The 21,657-nt window shown below is 40.1% G+C and overlaps 1 protein-coding gene across 4 annotated transcripts in view; it reads right to left on the reverse strand.

Annotated features, from left to right (window-relative positions):
* The window catches only part of nav2a (neuron navigator 2a), a 171,634-nt gene that overhangs the window by 147,424 nt on the left and 2,553 nt on the right, over nucleotides 1–21,657 (reverse strand). For 3 of the 4 annotated variants that reach the window (XM_061814917.1, XM_061814915.1, XM_061814918.1), the window contains exons 2-4: nucleotides 19,149–19,227; nucleotides 18,809–18,922; nucleotides 18,004–18,659 (exon numbers count right to left, since the gene is read on the reverse strand). In XM_061814917.1, coding sequence (XP_061670901.1) covers nucleotides 18,004–18,084 — 81 coding nt within the window. In that variant the 5' untranslated portion in view covers nucleotides 18,085–18,659; nucleotides 18,809–18,922; nucleotides 19,149–19,227. Of the gene's footprint in view, nucleotides 1–18,003; nucleotides 18,660–18,808; nucleotides 18,923–19,148; nucleotides 19,228–19,559; nucleotides 19,601–21,657 lie in introns of those variants that run through there. The other variant, XM_061814916.1, reaches the window with a different exon arrangement.

A 21,657-nucleotide genomic window follows, 5' to 3' on the forward strand; every position in this document is an offset into this window, starting at 1 on the left:
GTAGACATTCCTCACTTCAAAATAAAGAAATAAATGTGTCATGAACAAGTCAGTAAAAGCCCAGTAGCTCTGTGGCGTTTCAAATCTTGGGTTGAATAACCTGTGTCATTAAAGGACCTAACAGAGATGTTCTGCATTTAAATATTTTGTCTCCCACCTGTTACAACACAAAGCGGGGACACCGTCTGATATAGTTCATTTTTAAAGAGGGAAACTATTTTTACAGAAAAAAAAAAGGATTGCTGCTGCACTAGAGTCTGAAGATAAAATGACCGGAAGTCTTACAGTAAAAAAGGGAGAAGACCATCAAACTGAAATGGAAATGCAGAAACATTCACATTTACACGCTGGAATGTTAAGAAATTCTCATTTCATAAAAGACAAGCTGGAGGAAATTTAAATGTTTAGACATCTTGAGAATGGACAGCACATTTCAAAATGTTTCAATGATGCTTCCAGCTTTGTTTTTGGGTGTGATTTAACAAAATAGATTTTTTTTTTAATGAATCGTATTCAACACGCCTTAAAATATATTTTTCTACCACTTGAACACCCTACAACATTTTGGGGTAGCAGGTGTTCTTAATCCAGTAGTTTATAGAGTTATTGTATGAAGGTCTACACTTAATACAGAGCTTAAAGTGTGATGTTTTCTTAGTGAAGTGAACCAGTGAAAAAGTTGCATTTAGTGTTGTAACTGAAATAAAAAGCAGAGTCAAAACAGACAATGCAGGTCATTTGTTGTGGCTGCATTCACAAGTATGACTGTCAACTTTCCCATGGCAGTTGAAATCTAAAATAAAACGAGATTCAAAGTGATAATTAGCATTCCAGAGAGAAATATTTTTGCTTTGTAGTTTGTTTGTTTTTAAGAAATAAAGAAAAAATGTGGTTATACTTTAATGTTGGAAACAAAGGGTTTCTGTCCAAAGAATTTAATCACAAAACGGGATTGAAACATATGATGTGGCTCTTCAACCAGATCTATCGGGAGTTTTTGATCTGCCTTCAGCTCAATCTACCTTCCTTTTCAGGTCTTCGCAAGTCTCTGGAGAGTCTGGAAGAGATGACATTAACACTATGTTGATATTCCGAGAAGGTTGCACCGTCTGGGTCACCACAATTACCCCGGGGGCGAAGAAAGGCGAAAAACTGATGAGAAGATACCAAAGGATGAGAGGTGAGAGCGAGGAGGGAAATCCCGGCCTAGACTTTACTAATCCAAGGCCATTATATATTCACAAGTGAGACACTTTCACTTTACCAGCACTTGCATTGTGTGTCTCAGAATAAAGCAGAGAGCCTCTCCACTGACACACACGGTCATCGCTCTACTGCGTCTCTGATGGCAGAGGATGAATACATAATTCCCCTCCAGCGAGCAAACAATGGCTGTGGTGTGGTCAAACGTGCCCGCTTTCCTCTCCAAAAACATGGGCATAGCCACTTCATGGGAAACTAACTCGAAGACAAAAGTTCACAAGTGATGGATCAGACACGTCACAGAACTACGCTACGGCTTCAGGATGTGAAATTCGCTTTATATTGGCTAATAAGTGGAGTTGGGGCATATGTTTTGATTAAATCACAGGATGACGAATTCAGACGAGACCATCTTCCTGGGATGAGTGTAAAAAAAATGCAGTCAGATAATGGCTAGTGACTCACAAATGGGAGAGACGTTTAGAAATCATTTTTGAACAACCACTACGTAAGATCTATTTGCTGTATGGTTATTGTTTTCTTGTTGGAAGACTATTAAATCCATTTTAAACTTATGTGGGTCTCCTAAATATTATTTCAGGGGGAAAAAAAATTAAAAGAAAAAAAAAAAAAAAAAAAAATCACTCCAACATCCAACTTCTGAATCTTTTTAAAGGTTTTGTATTTTATCTATTTAAACCGCCATATAGTGACTGCCTAAGATGGACTGATTATCCAACCATCCATCTTCTCTATTCATCTCTCAATCAGTAGTATAAAAGTGTTCATGACAGCAGTCCAAAAATCCAAGTGTGCGAAGTTCCATGCTCCATGCTGGATTTCAGAGGAGGCAGAAGATGGCTGGTTCATAAAGATTTGAAATCGTCAGCCAGGTGTCTGACTAAGTGGGTTTGGCCCTGGTTAGTACTTGGATGGGAGACCGCCTGGGAATACCAGGTGCTGCAAGCTTCTCTCCCCGGCTAAAATGCAGAGGAATTGCGTCAGGAAGGGCATCCAGAGTAAAAACTGTGCTAAACAAATATGCATTCATCTGAGAAACGAAAAGAAGAAGATTATGCTATTACAGCCTCAGTAAATCAGTGTGGTAGGGTGAGGAGCCTGGGGGCATGTTCACAGTGAGTGACTTGCAGGAAATCAATGGTAACCTCTTCAGAAACATGAATGGTGTCCAGAGATAGAAAGAGATGCCCCCCCCCCAAAAAAAGACAAGGTCGAACAGTAATTTGAAAAAAAAAAAATTGAGTGAGGAAGATGTTTTTAAATTATTGACAGATGGGATGAGCTAGTATTGCTCAAAACATATTGTACGCATTGAATAAACATTGGGGCTGCCCATGTGTAAAACCATTTGGCTGAACGCCAGGTAGATAGAAATTAGAAACATCAATACAAAATTGACATTGAACGGCACTGCACTCTAAATATTAATTATTCAACGTGCTGTACAATGAAGTGATCTGTTAGATGATAGCTGTGCTCACATTTTCCTGAGCAAAGAACTTTACATACATAAGGTGATTTAAGACCACAGAGCTCCACGTTCTGATGCATGCACACATGTAATTATTATTTTATATATATATATATATATATATATATATATATATATATATATAAAATATAATGTTCTCCTGCCAACCGCTAAACCCAGGCTTGTCCATCAGACTGCCAAATGCAGAAGAGAGATTCATCACACCAAGGAACACGTCCCCGCTGCTCTCAAGTGCAGTGCTGATGTGCTTTACAACACCGAGTCCGACACTTTGGACTTACTTGGTGATGTATGCCTTGTATGCAGCTGTTTGGAAAAGCAAACATTTCATGAAGCTTTGTGTATGTGTGTTTATCCAGAAGAGTATAAACAGCATGATTTCATCAAATTTTCAAAGGTTAGTAGGCCATGATGTAGAGAACCAGAATATTTTTACTACTGTTTGTATTGGGCAGCACGGTGGATGACTGGTTAACATATCCGGCTCACATCAGGATGGGCATCAAGAACTGAGAACCGATTGGTATCAGGACACCTTTTATTTAAACAATGCAAAACTTTTATGAATAGCCATCTAAAAGAATCGGAATCGAGAATTGTTTGGAGCAGGTAACAAAAAAACGAACCGCAATCATAACAGGATCACTTAAATTCAAATGATACCCAACCCGAGCTAGTTCTGAGGACCCAGATTCAAATCCAGCTTCACGCACCGAAGCTGGTGACCAGTTCAGGGTGTACCACACCTCTCACACATAGTCATCTGGGATGGTGTCAAGCACCCATACGAAGCAGTCGGGGAAATGGATGGATGGTTTGTAGTATTGATCTTCAGGATCTTTGTGTGCAGTGGTTCATACCTGACATGTCGTTTTAAAACTCGCAGTGACATTTGTCACATGCTCAAGTTGAAACTGTAAGAGAAGTCTGTGAATGTTCTCTCAAAAAGATAGAGAAATCAGGTCAATCACAGGCTTACACACACACACACACATATTCCATACCTGGCTCACTTGATGTATTCTCTGAGATAAGTAAATGAGTTAAAGTGCAGCAGACCTGAAATCAATTTGGAACCTTGTCTAACCATGTCTTTTCCTCTCCACACTATTTGGCTTGACTCCCCTTATTTACATATCAATGTATTCACTTATCTTTGGCAAGGTCTTGCAGACTGCTGTAGTGGACATGCGGAATGTGAAAATCCACATTACTATTCATAATTGGTGATTTTGTCTGAGCAAGATAAGAGAAACAGCGACTATATTGACAGATTCTGATAAATAAATCTAGAACCGTGAGTTTACAGTCACACAATGTTTTAAAATAATAATATTCATCAGTTGATTCCAATGTAATCAGAAAAAAAAACATCAGGTGCTTGTACAAGCTCTTCCTATTTAGAGTAACTCCTGAAAACAAAGGTAGAAATTGTACTACATTTTGAAATAACATACTTTAATAATTACAATTGTCATTTTTGTGATTTCTAACTGATTTTATTTTTGTAATTACCCACATTCTACGAGTGGAAGACCCTTCTCTTGCATCGGTATTGCACTTAACAGAAGTCGCCATTACAGCGCCCAGGTTATTCCCTACGTCTCTCTTCAACTTTTCTGGTTTTAAGTTCAAAGCTTGATTTTTTGGGGGGTAAAACGTTGGGCGGATGACTCCTGAAGTTGAGGTTGAACTCAGGTTCTCTTGCAACTGCTTGCCCCATGATTACATCACTGTGTGTTGCATTTGAAGGGACCAAATCTAAAATGCACGCTAGAGCAATTCTATGAACACTGGAAGCACCCTCTTACTGTAATTTAAAATGGGATTCTTTTGTTTGTTGATAAATTTTTCCACAAAAATAATGACAGATGTGCCAATCACTGTATGAGCTGTGTTTTAAGTATGTTAGTGGTGAAAAAAGACCGTAGTTCTCTGTAAACCTGGACATTATGAATAAAAGAATGCAATGCCGAAATGGCATTGCCTAAATAAAAAGACACCCCACCGAGTACCTGGTAGGAAAATATTTAATGAGGACGCAAGATCAGACGCAGTTGAGGTCCATTAACTTGCAGAGGATAGGCCTCTGGGTCTATATGATCTAACATTGCATTTTCCTAGTTTTTACCCCAAAGCTAGACAAAAAGATGAGCTGTTTTAATGTGCCTAATGTATAAACGAGTAATCATTCAGGATCAATAATTGTCCACAGACGACATAAGCTACACTGTCAAGAAATAGCTTTTACAGAATGGAGGTCACACTGTGGAGAAAATGGCTATTGGGCTTTGCGCTCATCTGACTCTTACTAATGATAGCAGCATGTGTGCAACACTTAATTTTCACGGAGGTGGTTAAACAAATTGTCACATTGTTCCAAGTCATTGTCTTCTATTAGAATACAGGAATTTGAAAGGTACATTGCATCTCACTGGTGTTCACACATCCTCACATTTCCATCTCTTATAGGGTATGTACGGTATAGCTCTGGAGGCAAAGCATTTCACACTGCATTTCAATGGCCTATTTTCCATACGCCACGATGGAAGTGTTATCACCCATCGCCCAACACTGAGATATGGCGTGGGCTTTATTGCATTTCCATGGAGCTGAGTGTTTCTCAGCCGCAGCATAGCGTTATCTCGGGCAGCTTGCGGTGATCCTTCACCAGGACTTACACCTCTCATCAATTCTGGCCATCGCTCCACTGAACGGCACACCGAGATTGGCTGCCAGTTGGTGCTGCAGCATTGGAACTAAGTTCTGATTGGTTCGCCTGTGTTCTTCATTAAAGAAGACTTGGACAGCAGGCTAACCCCTGCAAGGTTCCAGTGCATGTTATGATAAATGGGTTTTCCTCACACAACCCATTCATACACACATCTGTGCATGCACACACACACACACACACACACACACACACACACATATCAAAATCTCATGTGCATTCTGTATTATTCTGGAAAGGAGCTGCTTGCAGGCCTGGATTTTTTAGATCCGATAACCTTTGTGAACAAGTGCTTACCAAAGGCCAAATTGAGACTTGCAAATGTCTGAAGGGTCTCATTTGCCTTTAAGATGAGGCAAAGGCCTTCAAATTTGGCAAGGGCTGGTGAGCTCAATGTGACCTCGACTGAGTGTTTTCAATAGACAGCAAATCTCAACAACACACATTCCTTTCTTGATTGTAGCTGCATTTAGAATTCAGCAAAGAATACAACCACTGCATGTGGTCTGAAATAGATGCATGGTATGTGCCCTGCAATTGACTGGCGATTTCTCCAGGATGTTCCTCGTAAGCCCTAAATGAAGTTAAGCAATATAGACTTTGAATGGATGGGTGTTGTGTGCAAAAAATGTGTTGACTGAAATATAAAAAGCTTCCAAACGCCTATACAGCTACCAGTTGTTATCAAAACTGCGTGAACTCTTTTAAACAGTTCATCCCTATCTATACAACTGGAAAGACAGACTTACTGTGAGCTTCCATTACAAACCTCCATAAAATGTCAGTAATCACTATAATCTTCCAAGTTGAGTGAGAAAGAGGGGGGGGAGAGAAAATGGTTGTAAAAGATAGGAATGCGAAAACATGATTTAACAAAAGTTTTGGTAAAAACAATTCTAAATGGAACAGGAGAAATGATCAAATTTTAAAAGATAGTTGAGGCAATACTGGTTACAAAAGTGACAGGAATACTCCAAATGATTCTACTCTGTCGAGAAACTGCATTAAATAAATAATCCCGTATGATATTGGAGAAGCTATGAAATGGATTTCTAGGTTAAATTCGATCTACTCTGTATATACGGTATGAGCAAGCGCACGTGTATTTTGGGGCTAATGAAATTGCTTTAGTAACCCCTTAATTTTAACACCACCAAACCGTAGTGAAAATTTAAGGTACATGTACATATTCTTTGCCAGCTCGGCATGATGCTGTTTCAGAAATGTCAACCAATAAAATAACACCAACAACCACGTTGGCACAGAACCCAAGTCTAAATGTTGGAAACATGCAGCTGTTGCACTTTTCTTTGTGTGCAGGTGTGTGTTGAAGTGGGTGAGTTTTATCTCAGGCTGCACAATGCATCAAGGGAGGCCAGCATCCGAGCCTCTGTGTCAGACACTATCATTGGAGCTGTTATCACCACAGCTACAGGAGTTCTTAGTAAAAACCCTCACTTTGCTGCTTCAGCCAACCTCATGTCTGCCCAGTGCACATTTCTTTGATAAAGCTTGGATTGATCATAGGATTGTTCAAGAATAAGTAAAATTATCTGATAAACTATACTGTATGTTTTAAATACACCTAATTGTGCTGAAGAGACTAAATCATTGGGAAGTTAAAGGTCAAGTGTCATGAAATGGAGGATTTTTGGTATATTATGAATGAAAAACCCACAGCCAATATGGTCCCATGTGTTTTTTCATCACAAAACATGATTTTGACGTATAAAGCTTTTTTGTAACTCCCGCCATGAAAATCCTTTCGAGGGATTTGTTTTCGAGAAGAACCAGGAAGTGAAGTGCAGGACAGAGGCTCCCCCTAGTGGACTCGTTTATTTCCATTAGTTTTACCTCGGTTGTGGTGTGTTCTCCTTTTCGAAAAGAGCTTCCGTGTCAGACGGGGTGCGTTTGTCTCCCATAGTTAGGGTGCACCGCGTGTTTTCATTTGCGAATGTCCGGGTGACGTCACGGATGGAGGACGCAGCCAATATGGCGACCACTTGGATATCGTAGAATGGCATGGATGACACGCTCTCCGCTCACATTTATTTTTTCATATAGACATTGACGTGAATAATGTCATATGTATTTTTCATTGCAGTATCTATTTTAGAATGTTTATTGGCATGACACCTGGGCTTTAACTTGAACGTAATAAAGATAAGAAATCTACCAATCACCTCACCATTTCCTTCTCGAAATTCTAATTTAACACTTGCGCCAAATACACGTGGAATTGAGAGACAAGAAACTAAACAGCTAATAAATTAGCATGTCTTGACACACTGTGACTTGTTTGAGGGGAAGGTGCTTATGCATTTTTCTCTGCCTGACTAAACAGAACAGCGAATCACTTATACAGTGCATTGATGTCTCAGTGAAATATATGAGTTACTCTCGGGGAGGAAGTATGCTCATTTAGATCAATATTTGAGCAAGTATCGTGAAGGACAAACATGTTAAAGTGCATACTCATTTATCACAATTTAGTGAAGATTTTGGAAAATAATATTCAAACACGTAGAAGTAAAAATATCCAGAGTGTTCAGAATTTTTAAGAATACAATAAAGTGAAAAGCAGTGAGGCTGGCAAAAGGGATGAAGGTAACCTCATGCAGATCGACATAAAATGCTAAAATCATCGAGATGCCAAAAGGAAAGGACAAACTAGGCAGACAGACAGGGAGTCTATCCTTCTCTTGCTTCCTGAATAAATATTTGATCAGCAAACTCTGATGGGCATTGATTAGCCTTCTCATTCTCTCTTTTTATTGATCCCCACAGACTGATCACTGTTTATACGGATGCACTCACACACCCCTCTATAACCTCTGAATGTCAATTAGAATGAATTCTTAAAGTCTTAAAGGCATTTAGCTTCACCATCAGATTTTGGAATGTGATGGTGGAGAGGCCATTCAATCACGATCATGTACCGATAGGCAAAATTAAAGTAACCGATTTTGAATGGGCATGTACTGTGTGTGTGTGTGTGTGTGTGTGTGTGTGTGTGGTGTGTGTGTGTGTGTGTGTGCAGACTCAAGTGTGGTTTGTGGTGTGAATAAGTAAACACTATCAATGCACATTGCTTTTCCACTCATAAGAATCCCATTAACAGCTAAGGTTCCAGAATGGTTGTCTTTGAAAACCATGTTGGATGACCTCGGCCTCAGCCCCCAAGAAACCAAATAAAACCCCAGACCTGAATTTTATCTGGTAAAAAACAGCTATGTATTAATTTGGTTTTATTTTGTAGTACTTACAAATACTTTTTATGGACAAATGGTGGAAGAGTTTGTGGTTGCTTCCATTGCAGTAATCAGTTTGATCAAGGCAGTTTGCCTTCACATTTGATGTCTTTCTACATGACTGATGTTGAAAAGAAACCAAAGGACAGTACAAAGTACTGATGTAATATTTTGTGTTATACTGTGGGGAGAAACAGGCAACGCATCTATTTTTTTTCCTGCAAGCTCAAATCCATAAAAAAGTATGATGAAATCCTAAAATTAATTGGTCAGATTTGCTAATAGGAGTAGATTTCTGAAACAAAACTCTGATTAATCATAGTCAATAAACAATTTACAATTTTGACATTATAAAAAATATAACAAGGAAAAAAAGAAGAAAAAAAAACAACCACTGCTATTATAAATCAGAGGACAGTATGCAAGACATGCAAGCATGGATGTAGGCTCAATGATCATTTACAACCCAGGGTCAAATACCATATTGTCCTCCGATTATGACTCCTAAGTATGTCCTCAGCAAACTAGATGCAGACAGTCAATGTGAGAATCAGTAGTTTTAACACCTGACCACATTGCTGATGATGTCACTCGTGAAGTCAACGCCAAGGGTTCCAAAGTCAAATATTTTTTAATATGGACAGTAAATTATATTCTGTTCACAATGAAGTGATTACTTGGTAAAAATGGTTTGAAATATTCATCAGTTTTGGTAAAGAAGATCACCTGTCAGTGAAAATCTCACAAAGGCTGATTAATTTGTGGTTCTAAAAGTACAAGGCATCGATGATTGATCATGCGGATCTTCTTGGTCTTCAAGATAACGGAAGAGAAACCAGGGGTTTGCGATCAAGAACCCTTTTCTCTTTGACTTCAAGCAGCAAACCATGTTCTAGGCAAGGCAGCTGTGTGTATACCACACCTGGATCAATAACAGCAGAGGGCCTGTATTGATTATGTACGTAATTGATATGAGACTGGGGGTTGTCATAGAAGAGAAGGGGAGGTGGAGCTGCCCTGAATGAGGGTAAAAGAAACGAAAAGAAAAGAAAAGAAAACAAAAAAACATGGTGACCCTGGTAAATTGTCGTCTCTCTGTCTGGACAAAAACAACACACAACCCAGCAGCAAAAAAATATAAATTTCTTGACACATGTCATGTTAGGGCCAGGGTAAGGTAAATCTCTAGGAAGTAAATGAAAGTCATAATAAATTAGATGAGTTACAGATGACCCCTGTGTGTCTCGGTTGGAGCTTTGCAACAGTCTTTCATCGCAACCAACAAGTCCTTGAACTAATTAGCAACACAGGGCACACATTTACTGAGACAGTTTTGACATCCCAGATTATCAAGGCTGTGGTGGAGATTAATCTATTGATTCTCTTCATGGTGCAATATTTAGGCCTCGTCTCTGTATCCAATAGATAAAGCTGTAAAACGGAATTTGGAACAGCATTTTAAAGAGATTTTCTCAAACTTCTCCAATGGAACATTAAATATCTTGTCTTTGTAATGTATTCAATTAAATATAGGTTGAACATGATTTGCAAATCATTGTATTCTCTTTTTATTTGTTTAACAACGTCCCAACTTCTTTGAAATTGGGGCTGTACTTATAATAGAAGCATTGAACTAGTATAGTGGCTGAGTTGATTTTGAGATGATAAAAATCAGGTGGAAGAACATTGTTTTGCTAACTATATATGATGTTAGCTAGGTCTGACATCTAGGCCAAAATCGATTCACTGTCGGTGAAATGCTGTGAAATTACTTTGAATCATACGGCCATGAAGAGGAAAGGTAGCATTTGCATTTTTTTCCCCTCACCAAAGAGAAAGGCGACAGAACTGAAAATGAACAATTGAGCAAGAGTGATGAGGAAGATGAGGTGGAAGAAAACAGAAAAGATGAAGATGTGGTGGAAGGAGAGAGCCAGAAGGGCAACAGAATTGTGATGAAATAAAGCCCATGCTGACCGGGGATAGTGTTGAAGAGATGGAGGAAGAGGAGCATCACCAAGATGAGGAGGCAGAAAGCGAGAAAGATGATGTGCAGGGTTCAGACAGTCAGTCAAAGGGGGAAGGAGAGTGCCTGAACCCTCACCAAGCATCTCCAGTCAAGCTAGTCCTCACGGTATAGAAATTGGCACTGCAGGATATACGAAGTTACATATAAATAAGAACGACAGCCAGTGCAGCCATTGTGGGATTGATTCCCTGAGACTCTCCAGGGAGGAGCAAGAAGAAGCTTCTGCAGCAACTTGTAAAAAGTTCATCCCTGGTTTGAATACTCATAATCAACAAATGTAGCTTCCTGTATTGCATGTTGGGATTTTTTCTCTCTTAGTTGCTCCAAGAACTATTTTCACCTCATTCGAGAGTTATTGCTGCTGCAAAAAAGCTACAATGAAAGTCGGTGGCTTCTGTTCTCATCAAGGATAAGTATATGCAATGTTTGCATGAACATCCATGCATCCATTTTCTTAGCTGCTTATCCTCACATGGGTCGTGGGGAGTGCTGGAGCCTGTCCCAGCTGTCAACGGGGAGGAGGCAGGGTACACCCTGAACTGGGTGTCAGGCAATCGCAGGGCACATCGAGACAAATAGCCGCAGTCACAGTCACAACTAGGGGCAATTTAGAGTGTCCAATGAATGTTGCATGTTTTTGGGATATGGGAGAAAACCGGAGTTCCCGGAGAAAACCCACGCAGGCACAGGGAGAACATGCAAACTCCAACCCTTGACCTCAGAATTGTGAGGCCAACGCTTTCCAGCTGAGCCACCGTGCTCCCCGTCCACATAAACAGAACAAGAAAATTCTGGATAAAAATACCTCAATATTTGTACTAATGGATTAGCAAAAGAAAGCAGGTGTCTGAAAATCAGGAGTAGATATGAACATTATCTTGAATTTTAACCTCAGCCACAGTAAATATATCACAGAAGGATCACAGAGAGTTCCCCGGGTCAGAAAAAGCGTGTTTTGTGTCAGACTTGCTGGGTAACTTGAAATTAGTTATAGTCAATGCATAAAAAGTGTGTAAAAAGTGAGGCAGATGGAGGAAGCTTCGCTTTACTGGAACGACTGTTTTTATTCTTGTCTGGGTCATAAGAACATAAATGACTGGAAGTGCAGCAGGAGATATTTGATTGGTGCACCGAGGGAGCTCCAACAGTGATACACATTGGGCCTGTAGGTATGGAGCATGTCGCAATGTTGTGAACATGTTGCCTGCAATACCACAGATGCTTCAGGAGCTCCCACCTAAGAACCATCCACAAACAGCTGTTGAAGGAAGAGGGATATTGGCTCAAGATTGTTTTGAATTTTGATGGATCTCTTGTTCTGTTCGGAAAGGTCCTGAGTGGCTCCAGATTTTTATCAGACATGCTAAAACAGTGGTTGATGCCAAGTCTGTTGAACTTGTTGAACCACTTATTGAAACACTGCTTCAGGACCGTATCAAGGTTCTTTTGATGAACTGTGGAGTGAAATGATCTCAATGAAGGAACATTGATACAACTAGAAAAAAAAAAATATTGAATAAGAGGTTGAGACTCAAAGCAAAGGTGCTTCAGTAGGCTGCCATCCACTCCACCAGTTTCAGACAGCAACACAATTTTTGCATCTCCTTGCACTATCCAGTTCTGGATAACAGGAGAAAGAGGAAGAAAATTTCTCGTGCAAAATGTAACATTATGCAAGGTGTCCAGGCACTAAATCCATCAAGTCAGATTTTTTTTTTTGACAGACGATGTTGTTCTGTTATTGACTGAAGCTCAAGATTCAAATATTTAGAACAAAAAAAAAAGTTGCATCAGAAGAGGAGAGTACTAGACAGAAAAAGGCTCAAAAGAGTCCTACCTCTTTAATGGATTTCACTCAGACCCATGCTAGGATGGTTTTTTACAAGTCGTTCAGATAGTGTAAAATAGCGGTTGTTTTGCCTGTGAGCAGTGGATCTTTTGCGAGCAAAGTTTTTCATCTCCCCGGCTCATAAAGTTTTATTTGCGGGCTAGCATGACAGAAAAGTTTAGCTGTACTCAGCACTGAAACAAAATGCACAAAAGCATTAGATCGAGAGGGATCTCTGAAGCGTTTTGCTGAGCAACATGGAAATCATCGCATTCAGCTTTTATATGCATCCCAACTTCATGTTTTGCTCGCCCTTGTCAAAATTAAAATGATGACCTCAACTTTTTTCTTTTTTTTCCATTTCTTTATTTGGTCAACCGAGACAACTATTAAATTGAGTATACAGTATATACAGTACATCTCTCATATGTTACAAAACCCCAAAAATGTCTGCCCACTTCTTGCCACCTCAAAAATACCATTGTTTACAAAGATACAAAGTTAGACACTTTGTCCTTAAAAGGATGGGGGTGGATCTGAATTCCTCTGGTACACAGAGTTATAATTAGATACTTCCCACCTCCGTTTGTTGTACAAGGTATTTACCAAAAAACACTACCCTGACTCCCTTCCAGCACATTCACTAGAAAGAGGATTCAGAAGCTGAGAAGCGCAACAGTGGAGTCTCGGATGAAGGCAGACCAAGGGAAGGTGTTTGAAACCAAAAACAATAATTGCCTGATTCACGACTTCTTGTTCAGGTTGCTGACACACAGACAGGTGGAAATTTATTCAATTAATGCACATTGTTTATTCAGGAAGTAGAGGGAAGATGTCCAAATTCCACCAAAGAACTGACGAGAGGAAGGGTGTGGGTACATCGCTTTTCATGTTTGTCACAGAGAATTTCATTGTAATGGTATCTGAGGATTATCAGGGGGGAAAAAAAAAGGTAAAATTTATTCAGGCACTCAAACGCAACGATAGAAAAAATATCTACTGCATATTGCAATATGGCAAATATGAAGTTTAGTCAAGCGTTGACCTTGCTGATCAGATGGCACTGCTCATCATCAGCAATAAATGTAGGAAAAAAATCCTGATATGAAAAGGATACTGCCACACCTCATTGTTTTTGTTTCTTCCTATCCCACAACTACGCACATCCACGGATACAATTTGATATTGTGACAGCATACACATATTTGGGATTAAAAGCAATAACATGCAGCCTAAAAATGCATTCCACTGCAAAAAAAAAAAAAAAAAAGTCATTAAACATGAGGGAAAGTATAATAACTCACAAATCTGATTGGGGCACAGCAACTCTACACTATTTGCACTCGCATTTGCATATTACACTCTATTTGCAGCTTCAAAAATGTTTGCTTTCATTATAATGTCATTGCTTACTTGAGGATAAGCATTACGGAAAATGGGTGGGAGGAAATGCAAGACCAAAGCTCTTCTTCAAATCTAGAAAGATCGTTTTGTCCTTCATGTTTCAATATTTTTGTGTGGATACGATGACCAGAGCTGAGCTGTCTGAGTCAAGGCAGTCGGACCATCACACACCCTGCTGGGTGCATTGCACACAGCACCAGTTCTCTGGTCAAACTCTGCACTGACGTAGCCACAGAAACAGAGTGTTAACACCTCAAATATTTTCAACGGCCACCAAGAAAGAATTTCTCCAAAAATTCCAAATTTGTTGATGATGTAATGATAAATACAGTGCTTTTAAAAACACAAACGGCCTTTCACTTACGTACAATGTTTAAACGTTTTGGACTTTGTTCCCTTCTGTCGGCCAATAAAAAATTTAAATAAAATACAAACATTGACTGACCTATTTTGTTAAAGTGTCATGTCAGTGCTTTTGGTTACTCTGCAATTGACAATACTAGTTGAATTAATCAATTATCTTGCAGTAGTTGTTTTAAAAGAAAGAAAATTCACAATGTGGGAAAATTAAGTTTCATAAGGGTCACAAGGAGACACATAGCTGGGCAAGCATTTGCTAGAGAAGAGTTCAAATTTGAAGGGGGAATTAGTCGGTCAATCATTGCTTCCTACCCAAAGTCAAAACCATCCCACCAGCCCAAGCCACCTGTCCTTCATCCTCCCTCAGCCTGGTGGGAGAGGGTGAGGGCCAGATGGCTTTTGAGGGCCAAGCAGCATCCTGAGTGCAGCATCATCCCCGCCCCCAACTTCAGAGCTCCAACTGGGGTCCCACCTCCACCCACCGACCTTAGTCCCTAATCCAAACCCCTCAGCCGCTTGCACTTGTCAGTGCTGCATGACTGGGCAAACAGTCTTTCACCAAAACAAATCCCCTGGTCTCACTTTGCAGCTGCCTGTTCTGCAGGAAATGCTTAGCCAGTACTTTAAGGAACCCTTGTTTTCCTGGGATAACCCTCTTTATTGCGATTTTAACACAATTACTCTCAAAAAAACTCTTATTGTGACAAGTATTTGTTTCAAAATTTATGAGAGATAAAATAAATGAGATGCTTTCTAGTGTGTGTTTACCGCAAACCGATCACGTCAGTGTTACAAAGGCTAAAACCACTTTTGAGTCATTCCATCCTATCTATTTGTAATTATGATCAATTAGTTTCAGATAGCATCCATACCATCCTTCTGGCAAGACAATCAGGCCCTTCTCAGTGACAAATTAGAAGCCCCTCCAATGCTCTTTCCATCCAGGCAGCAAGCCAATGAAACACTGAAGATGATAGATGTCCAAATCTGGCGCTCAATAGTGCATCAGTACTTGCTGAAAATGCATGTACCAAATGTGTTCAAGGTGCAAGATGAATGAATAAATGGGAGATGCCCAAGACAAAGACACATCCATCACAAAAATCAAAGAGATGGTAGGCACCGATGATGATGTACAGGTGATACACCTGTGCTGTAAACTTTGATAGTGTAGATGTGTGTGAGTAAATTCAGTGTAGTTGGAACAAAGTGTTCTCAAAAGAACTTTCATGATATTTAAAAAAAAAAAAAAGGGTTTCAAGTTATTGAAAAAAAAAAAAAAACTTTGGTAAATGGTTTTAATATACTACACACCGTAAGGAAAAGCAAAACACTGCTGGTTGTTCTGCTACCTTGATCATTTTTCCCCATGGACATTAAAGTCATGTGGCATGTATTTTGAAAAAAAAATGAAAAAATTAAAAAAAATAACTAAATATGTGTTTTATGTTCAAGCCACTAACCTTAGTCAACAGTTTAACAGAGGAGTCATTGAAAAACCTGGAGCACCTTGTTGTCATCAGAAAATGCACTGTCTGGATTCACTGAGCTTAATGAACTGTCTTTACTTCAATAAACATTTTAGTTAAGTCAAATCACCTCCCTGAAAGTTCTCATGCTGAAGCCAATCATCACCGACCACAAGCAGCCCCTCTGGCTATGAACTGATAAGAGCAATGGTACGTTTAAAAAAAAAAAAAAAATTATCTAAAAAATAAAGATGATAAAGGGATTCACAACTATTCATGTTTCCTATAACATTTTATGAGAAGTGCTGTAGTCAGCAGGCGACATACTATATACGCTCATTATCCTCAAGAACTCCACCCAGCCGTATCAAACAGCTTATCATGAGCAGTTGGAAATGTCAAGAGGAAATAATACATTTCCATTGATTCTGACGGAGCAACTGTGTGTCAAATGTTCTTCCCCCCTTAGATGAGATGAATCAAACCTGTACATTTGATTTGCCTTAAGTGACTGAAAGAATTATTTCAGTATAATACAGCCCATAGTGTATTTTTTAAGTCATCAGATAATGTTACAGGAACAATTTAAAATGACTGCTATGCAATACATGGTTCGTTTGACATGAGAGGAAACCTATTTGAACTTTCCGACATTCTATTCTTGAGGTTATCTGGAAAGGCTAATAGACTATGAAGTGAGAATGTTGGGAAAATATCTCCAGTTTTGATACCAATCCAGTGAGGTTTTGAACATTGTCTGCTGTCCATGTATACCTATGATTGCTACTTAAATAAAAATGAATGTGTGGCGCAGTGGAGATATGCGAGCATAAACCTACAAAGTGAAAAAAAAAAATCCAATTACTGTGTGCTGGTGCCAGTATCACAAAAAGGATCTTGAACTCACACAGCCAAGGTAATTGTCAGGGGATATGAAACCTTACTGCACAGACACCCGTGCTAATATACCACAAAGTAGAGTCTGTCGCAACTACATCGGCCCTTTCAATTGACTTGCTTCCAGTGTCCTTAAAGGAGGAAGGCGAGTATTGGCTCAGTCCAATTCCCTGGAGAGTGGCTGGCCTCGTCTAATGTCTGATTCACGATGCTGACACGTTGAGGCAGCCACCGAGGCTTCAAAAGGAATCGACATGTGTCGCTGCGCATAAGTCACTGAGCATGCAAGAGAGCAAAAACTCAATTTGTGAATGGTATTTGTGTTGGTTCCCATAGCAACTACAAACCAGTTTGGGATGGATTATATAAACAACAAGACCTGAAGAACACCACACAGAAAAACCAAGTCCTTGCGTTGCTCTGCGTGTCGCTTAATTTCCACAGAGGCGCACATATAGAAAAGAGCAGCTGGGACTTTGCTTGCACCAATTTATATTCATGTTATACATCATCCCAGGTGACTCATTAAACACATTTGATCAAATCAATAATTTAAAGTGACGGATCTAAATAAACCTGTTTTGGATGGGGATGCAATGCAAGTCGTACCTACAGAAGGGAGGACAACTCCAAAAGGTCGCCAGATAATGTAGCTATCAAAACGCAACGTGACTTCAATGACCTTACAAGCTTCGACATTAAGCATAGCAAATGAGGGGAACCACATTTAAAAGAGGTGAAATACACCAACTGCATTTCCCCAATTCTGCACAAGGTTGTCACCTGAAAGAGTCAAACATTGATCAAGGAACCAAAGCAATTGCGTACTGTAAGTGGCGCTGATAATGACAACCCAAACTACAGATGTTTTGTCTGAGTTTAAATCTTAAACAATTGGTATCATATTCAATAACAGCTGCAGCAGCAAAGCCTCGGCATGTGGAAAATGCAGAGCACAGCTGAATGACAGAAAACAAGATGCTCCATCCATCTTAGTGGCAGACGTCCTAAGTAATTCTACACAACCGCAAAGCGTCAGAAGACGGCCTCAGATTCTTCATGCTTTCACCACCCTGTTGGCTTTGAGTTTGTCCTGTCACGCTTTCTCCGTATTTGGCTCTCTGATTCACATTACACTAGCAGACAAGCGTTTTCTTTGGAAAAGTTATTTCTTGACAAACATACTGTAGTCGCAGTGTAAAATCTACACTCCTTGGCACAATGAGCTGAAGATCTGCATAATCATCCCCCCGTGGCTTTACCACACTAAAGTGTATTTAAAAAAAAAAAAAAAAAAAAGACAAAGACATGAACTCACCCTTTTCTGGTCCTCCAAGCCATGCTGGACAGGTCTCCTCCTAGGGTGCTGTTTTGAAGAAACATCTGTTCCAGCCTCCATCTTCCCATAAGTGGGCGAATATTCACGCTGGTTCACAGCGGCACACCTGGCAGTCTACGACAGGGATTGAAGTGAAATACCCACTCAAAGTATTTCAGTCCGCTTCCCACTCGATTTGTTGCAGTCAGGCATGAACGTCGATCCAAAAAGTGGAGAAAATCTCTTCCCATCAACTTTGCTTCATCAAACAGGTGATAGGCAATCTCTGAGAGTGTCCCGCCTCAGCCACAAGCCATGACAGACTCATTGCGTTTCTTCACGGCTTCTCGTTGCACTTCTGAGCCTGGCTTTAAGTCAGCATCATGCCAGACGATGTCGACCAGATAAAAGCAGGGTCCTCCTCTCATCCAAAATAACAACCCCAGCCATAAATATACTGGAGGGTATTATTTTCATAATCCTTTCTTTTGGACAACAGTCATCTTGTCATTCAGTGAAGAACACATTGGCAGGCCTCGGATTATACACGCTGCTTGGTTTTCCAAGTGCATCGGCCAATTTAGGAACAAGAACGTCAAAAGCGAGGAAAAGCTGGTGTCACTCGAAAATCTCTGATGTCCTGCAGTGAGCAGTTGCTTGGGTAAGGAAAGAAAATGGACACACACATTATAATAATAGGGCTTGTATTAGAAGACGTTTGAAACTTTACGCATTTATACGGCACGTACAAATTACACTAATAGTGGATAGTTTGCATGAACATAACAACAACGTGTCTGATTACCTCAGGTGCGGCTACTTCGTTCCCACCTGACTCAACCCATGAAATAACATTTTGACGACTTTTGTGGAGCCAATTATCCAACGATTTCAGGCGAAGGAGGGACTTGACTATCTCCTAAAAAATACAGAAAAATTCAATGAGAATTTAGGTGTTCCCGATTTGTCGAAGGGTTGAGCTCGACTGCAGCATCCCTGCAGAAGAAGCTGGCGTGTACAGTGTGGGCAGAGCTTTCTAGAAACTGATAGACTAAAACACATACATCTTGAATGAACCACGGAGACAAACTAACACTGAATAGCATCCTGTTTTTTTTTTTTTTTTTCATCAAATTCACTCTTACCCAGAACTTCTCGGTTTGTTTCGTCCGCGTGTGGAGAAGGTGTCTTAATTCGCTGACGCTGTCTCTTCCTTCATGTGGTCTGTGAACGGAGCAAGTGATGCATTGAGGTGCCATAGGAAATATTTTCTGGGAGCGGTGGAGAAACTAACGTTGTGACTTCAGTTCAAATTTCATGCACACAATTATGATACTTTTGCGATGGTTTCTGTCTTAATTTAAGTTTAATTATTTTGATCTGGTTTTGTACCGAAAAAATCCGTCTATTTTCAAATCCACTTTTTTTCCAGGGTCGTGTGTGGGCTGGAGTCAACCCCAGCACTTTGGGAGAGAGGCGGCGTACACGGTGTGCATAAAATTTATTCTGAAATAACAACGAAGTTATGAGAAACGCTGATTTTTCGGTCAACATACCTGTAAACTCAGTGACGGTCCGTATCTCATCTTATTCATGTGCATGTTTCCACTGTACATACCGAGCCGGAGGAATTGATTTATTTTACTAAGTGTCAGTAAAGTAACCATAAGGGTCCCTCTCGTTCCCTCTGGCGCCCAGAACATGACGTCACTCACTTCTTGCGCTCCCTCAACACCCGTCAGGACGCTTGTCGGTTTCCATGGCGACACGGTGTAAGCAGACTTTTGCTGCCACTTAGCGTTCAAACGACGACACATTCAACAGAATTCAAAATCCATCGAAAGCAAAACAAACTAAATCAGATTAGCACGGGTATAGCATTAAATTATGGGTCGGGGGTCGTGGCCCGCCCAATACATAAACCTGTTAAGGGGCCCTTCACCGCATCCTAGACCAATCCAATTATTATTGGGCAACAACATCACATATAGTCTCAAAATATAAAAAAGGGATTATTTCTACTTCACTTGAGTAGACTCCAGCCCTCTGCGACCCAAACTAGGATAAATAGCGTTGAAAATGGATGTGTGTGTCACACACACACTCACACTTCAGGCTTCAAACATAAAGATATCAAATTTAATTTTTTTGTCAAGAATCAACAACAAGTGGGACACAATCGTGAAGTGAAATAATTTTTATTGGATATTTTTAACAAGTAAAAAAGTGAAAAAAGTGGGGAGTGCAACATCATTCAGCCCCCTTGCATTAATACTTTGTAGCGCCACCTTTTGCTGCAATTACAGCTGCAAGTCACTTGGGGTATGTCTCTATCAGTTTTGCACATCGAGAGACTGAAATTCTTGCCCATTCTTCCTTGCAAAACAGCTTGAGCTCAGTGAGGTTGGATGGAGAGCGTTTGTGAACAGCAGTTTTCAGCTCTGCCCACAGATTCTCGATTGGATTCAGGTCTGGACTTTGACTTAGCCATTCTAACACCTGGATATGTTTATTTGTGAACCATTCCAACCATTTGGCTTTATGTTTTGGATCATTGTCCTGGTGGAAGCTAAATCTCCGTCCCAGTCTAAGGTCTTTTGTAGACTCCAACAGGTTTTCTTCCAGAATGGTCATGTATTTTGCTCCATTCACCTTCCCATCAATTTTAACCATCTTCCCTGTCCCTGCTGAAGAAAAGCAGGCCCAAACCACGAGGCTGCCACCACCATGTTTAACAGTGGGGATGGTGTGTTCAGGTTGATGAGCTGTGTTGCTTTTACGCCCAACATATTGTTTTGCATTGTGGCCAAATAGTTTGATTTTGGTTTCATCTAACCAGAGCACCTTCTTCCACATGTTTGGTGTGTCTCTCAGGTGGCCTGTGGCAAACTTTAAACAAGACTTTTTATGGATATCCTTGAGAAATGGCTTTCTTCTTGCCACTCTTCCATAAAGGCCAGATTTGCGCAGTGTACAACTGATTGTTGTCCTGTGGACAGACTCTCTCACCTGAGTTGTAGATCTTTGCAGTTCATCCAGAGTGGTCATCTCTGATCAGTCTTCTCTTTGTTCGAGGTGAAAGTTTAGAGGGACGGTCGGGTCTTGGTAGATATGCAGTGGTCTGATACTCCTTCCACTTCAATATGAATTATTGCACAGTGCTCCTTCAGATGTTTAAAGCTTGGGAAATCTTTTTGTATTGAAATCCGGCTTGAAACTTCTCCACAATTGTATCTCCAGCCTGCCTGGTGTGTTCCTCGGTCTTCGTGATGCTCTTTGCACTTTAAACAGAACCTTGAGACTATCACAGAGCAGGTGCATTTATACAGAGACTTGTTTAAACACAGGTGGATTCTAGTTATCATCATCAGTCAACATTGGATCATTCAGAGATCTTCACTGAACTTCGGGAGTGAGTTTGCTGCACTAAAGTAAAGGGCTGAAATAATGTTTCACGCCCCATTTTTCAGTTTTTTATTTGCTGAAAAAGTATAAAATATCCAATAAATTTTGATCCACTTCACGATTGTGTCCCACTTGTTGTTGATACTTGACAAAAAATGAAAATGTTATATCTTTATTTTTGAAGCCTGAAATGTGGTGAAAGGTTGAAAAGTTCAAGGGGGGCAAATACTTTCACAAGGCACTGTACAT

Source organism: Syngnathoides biaculeatus, chromosome 3, assembly GCF_019802595.1.
Source record: "Syngnathoides biaculeatus isolate LvHL_M chromosome 3, ASM1980259v1, whole genome shotgun sequence".
Lineage (NCBI taxonomy): Eukaryota > Metazoa > Chordata > Actinopteri > Syngnathiformes > Syngnathidae > Syngnathoides > Syngnathoides biaculeatus.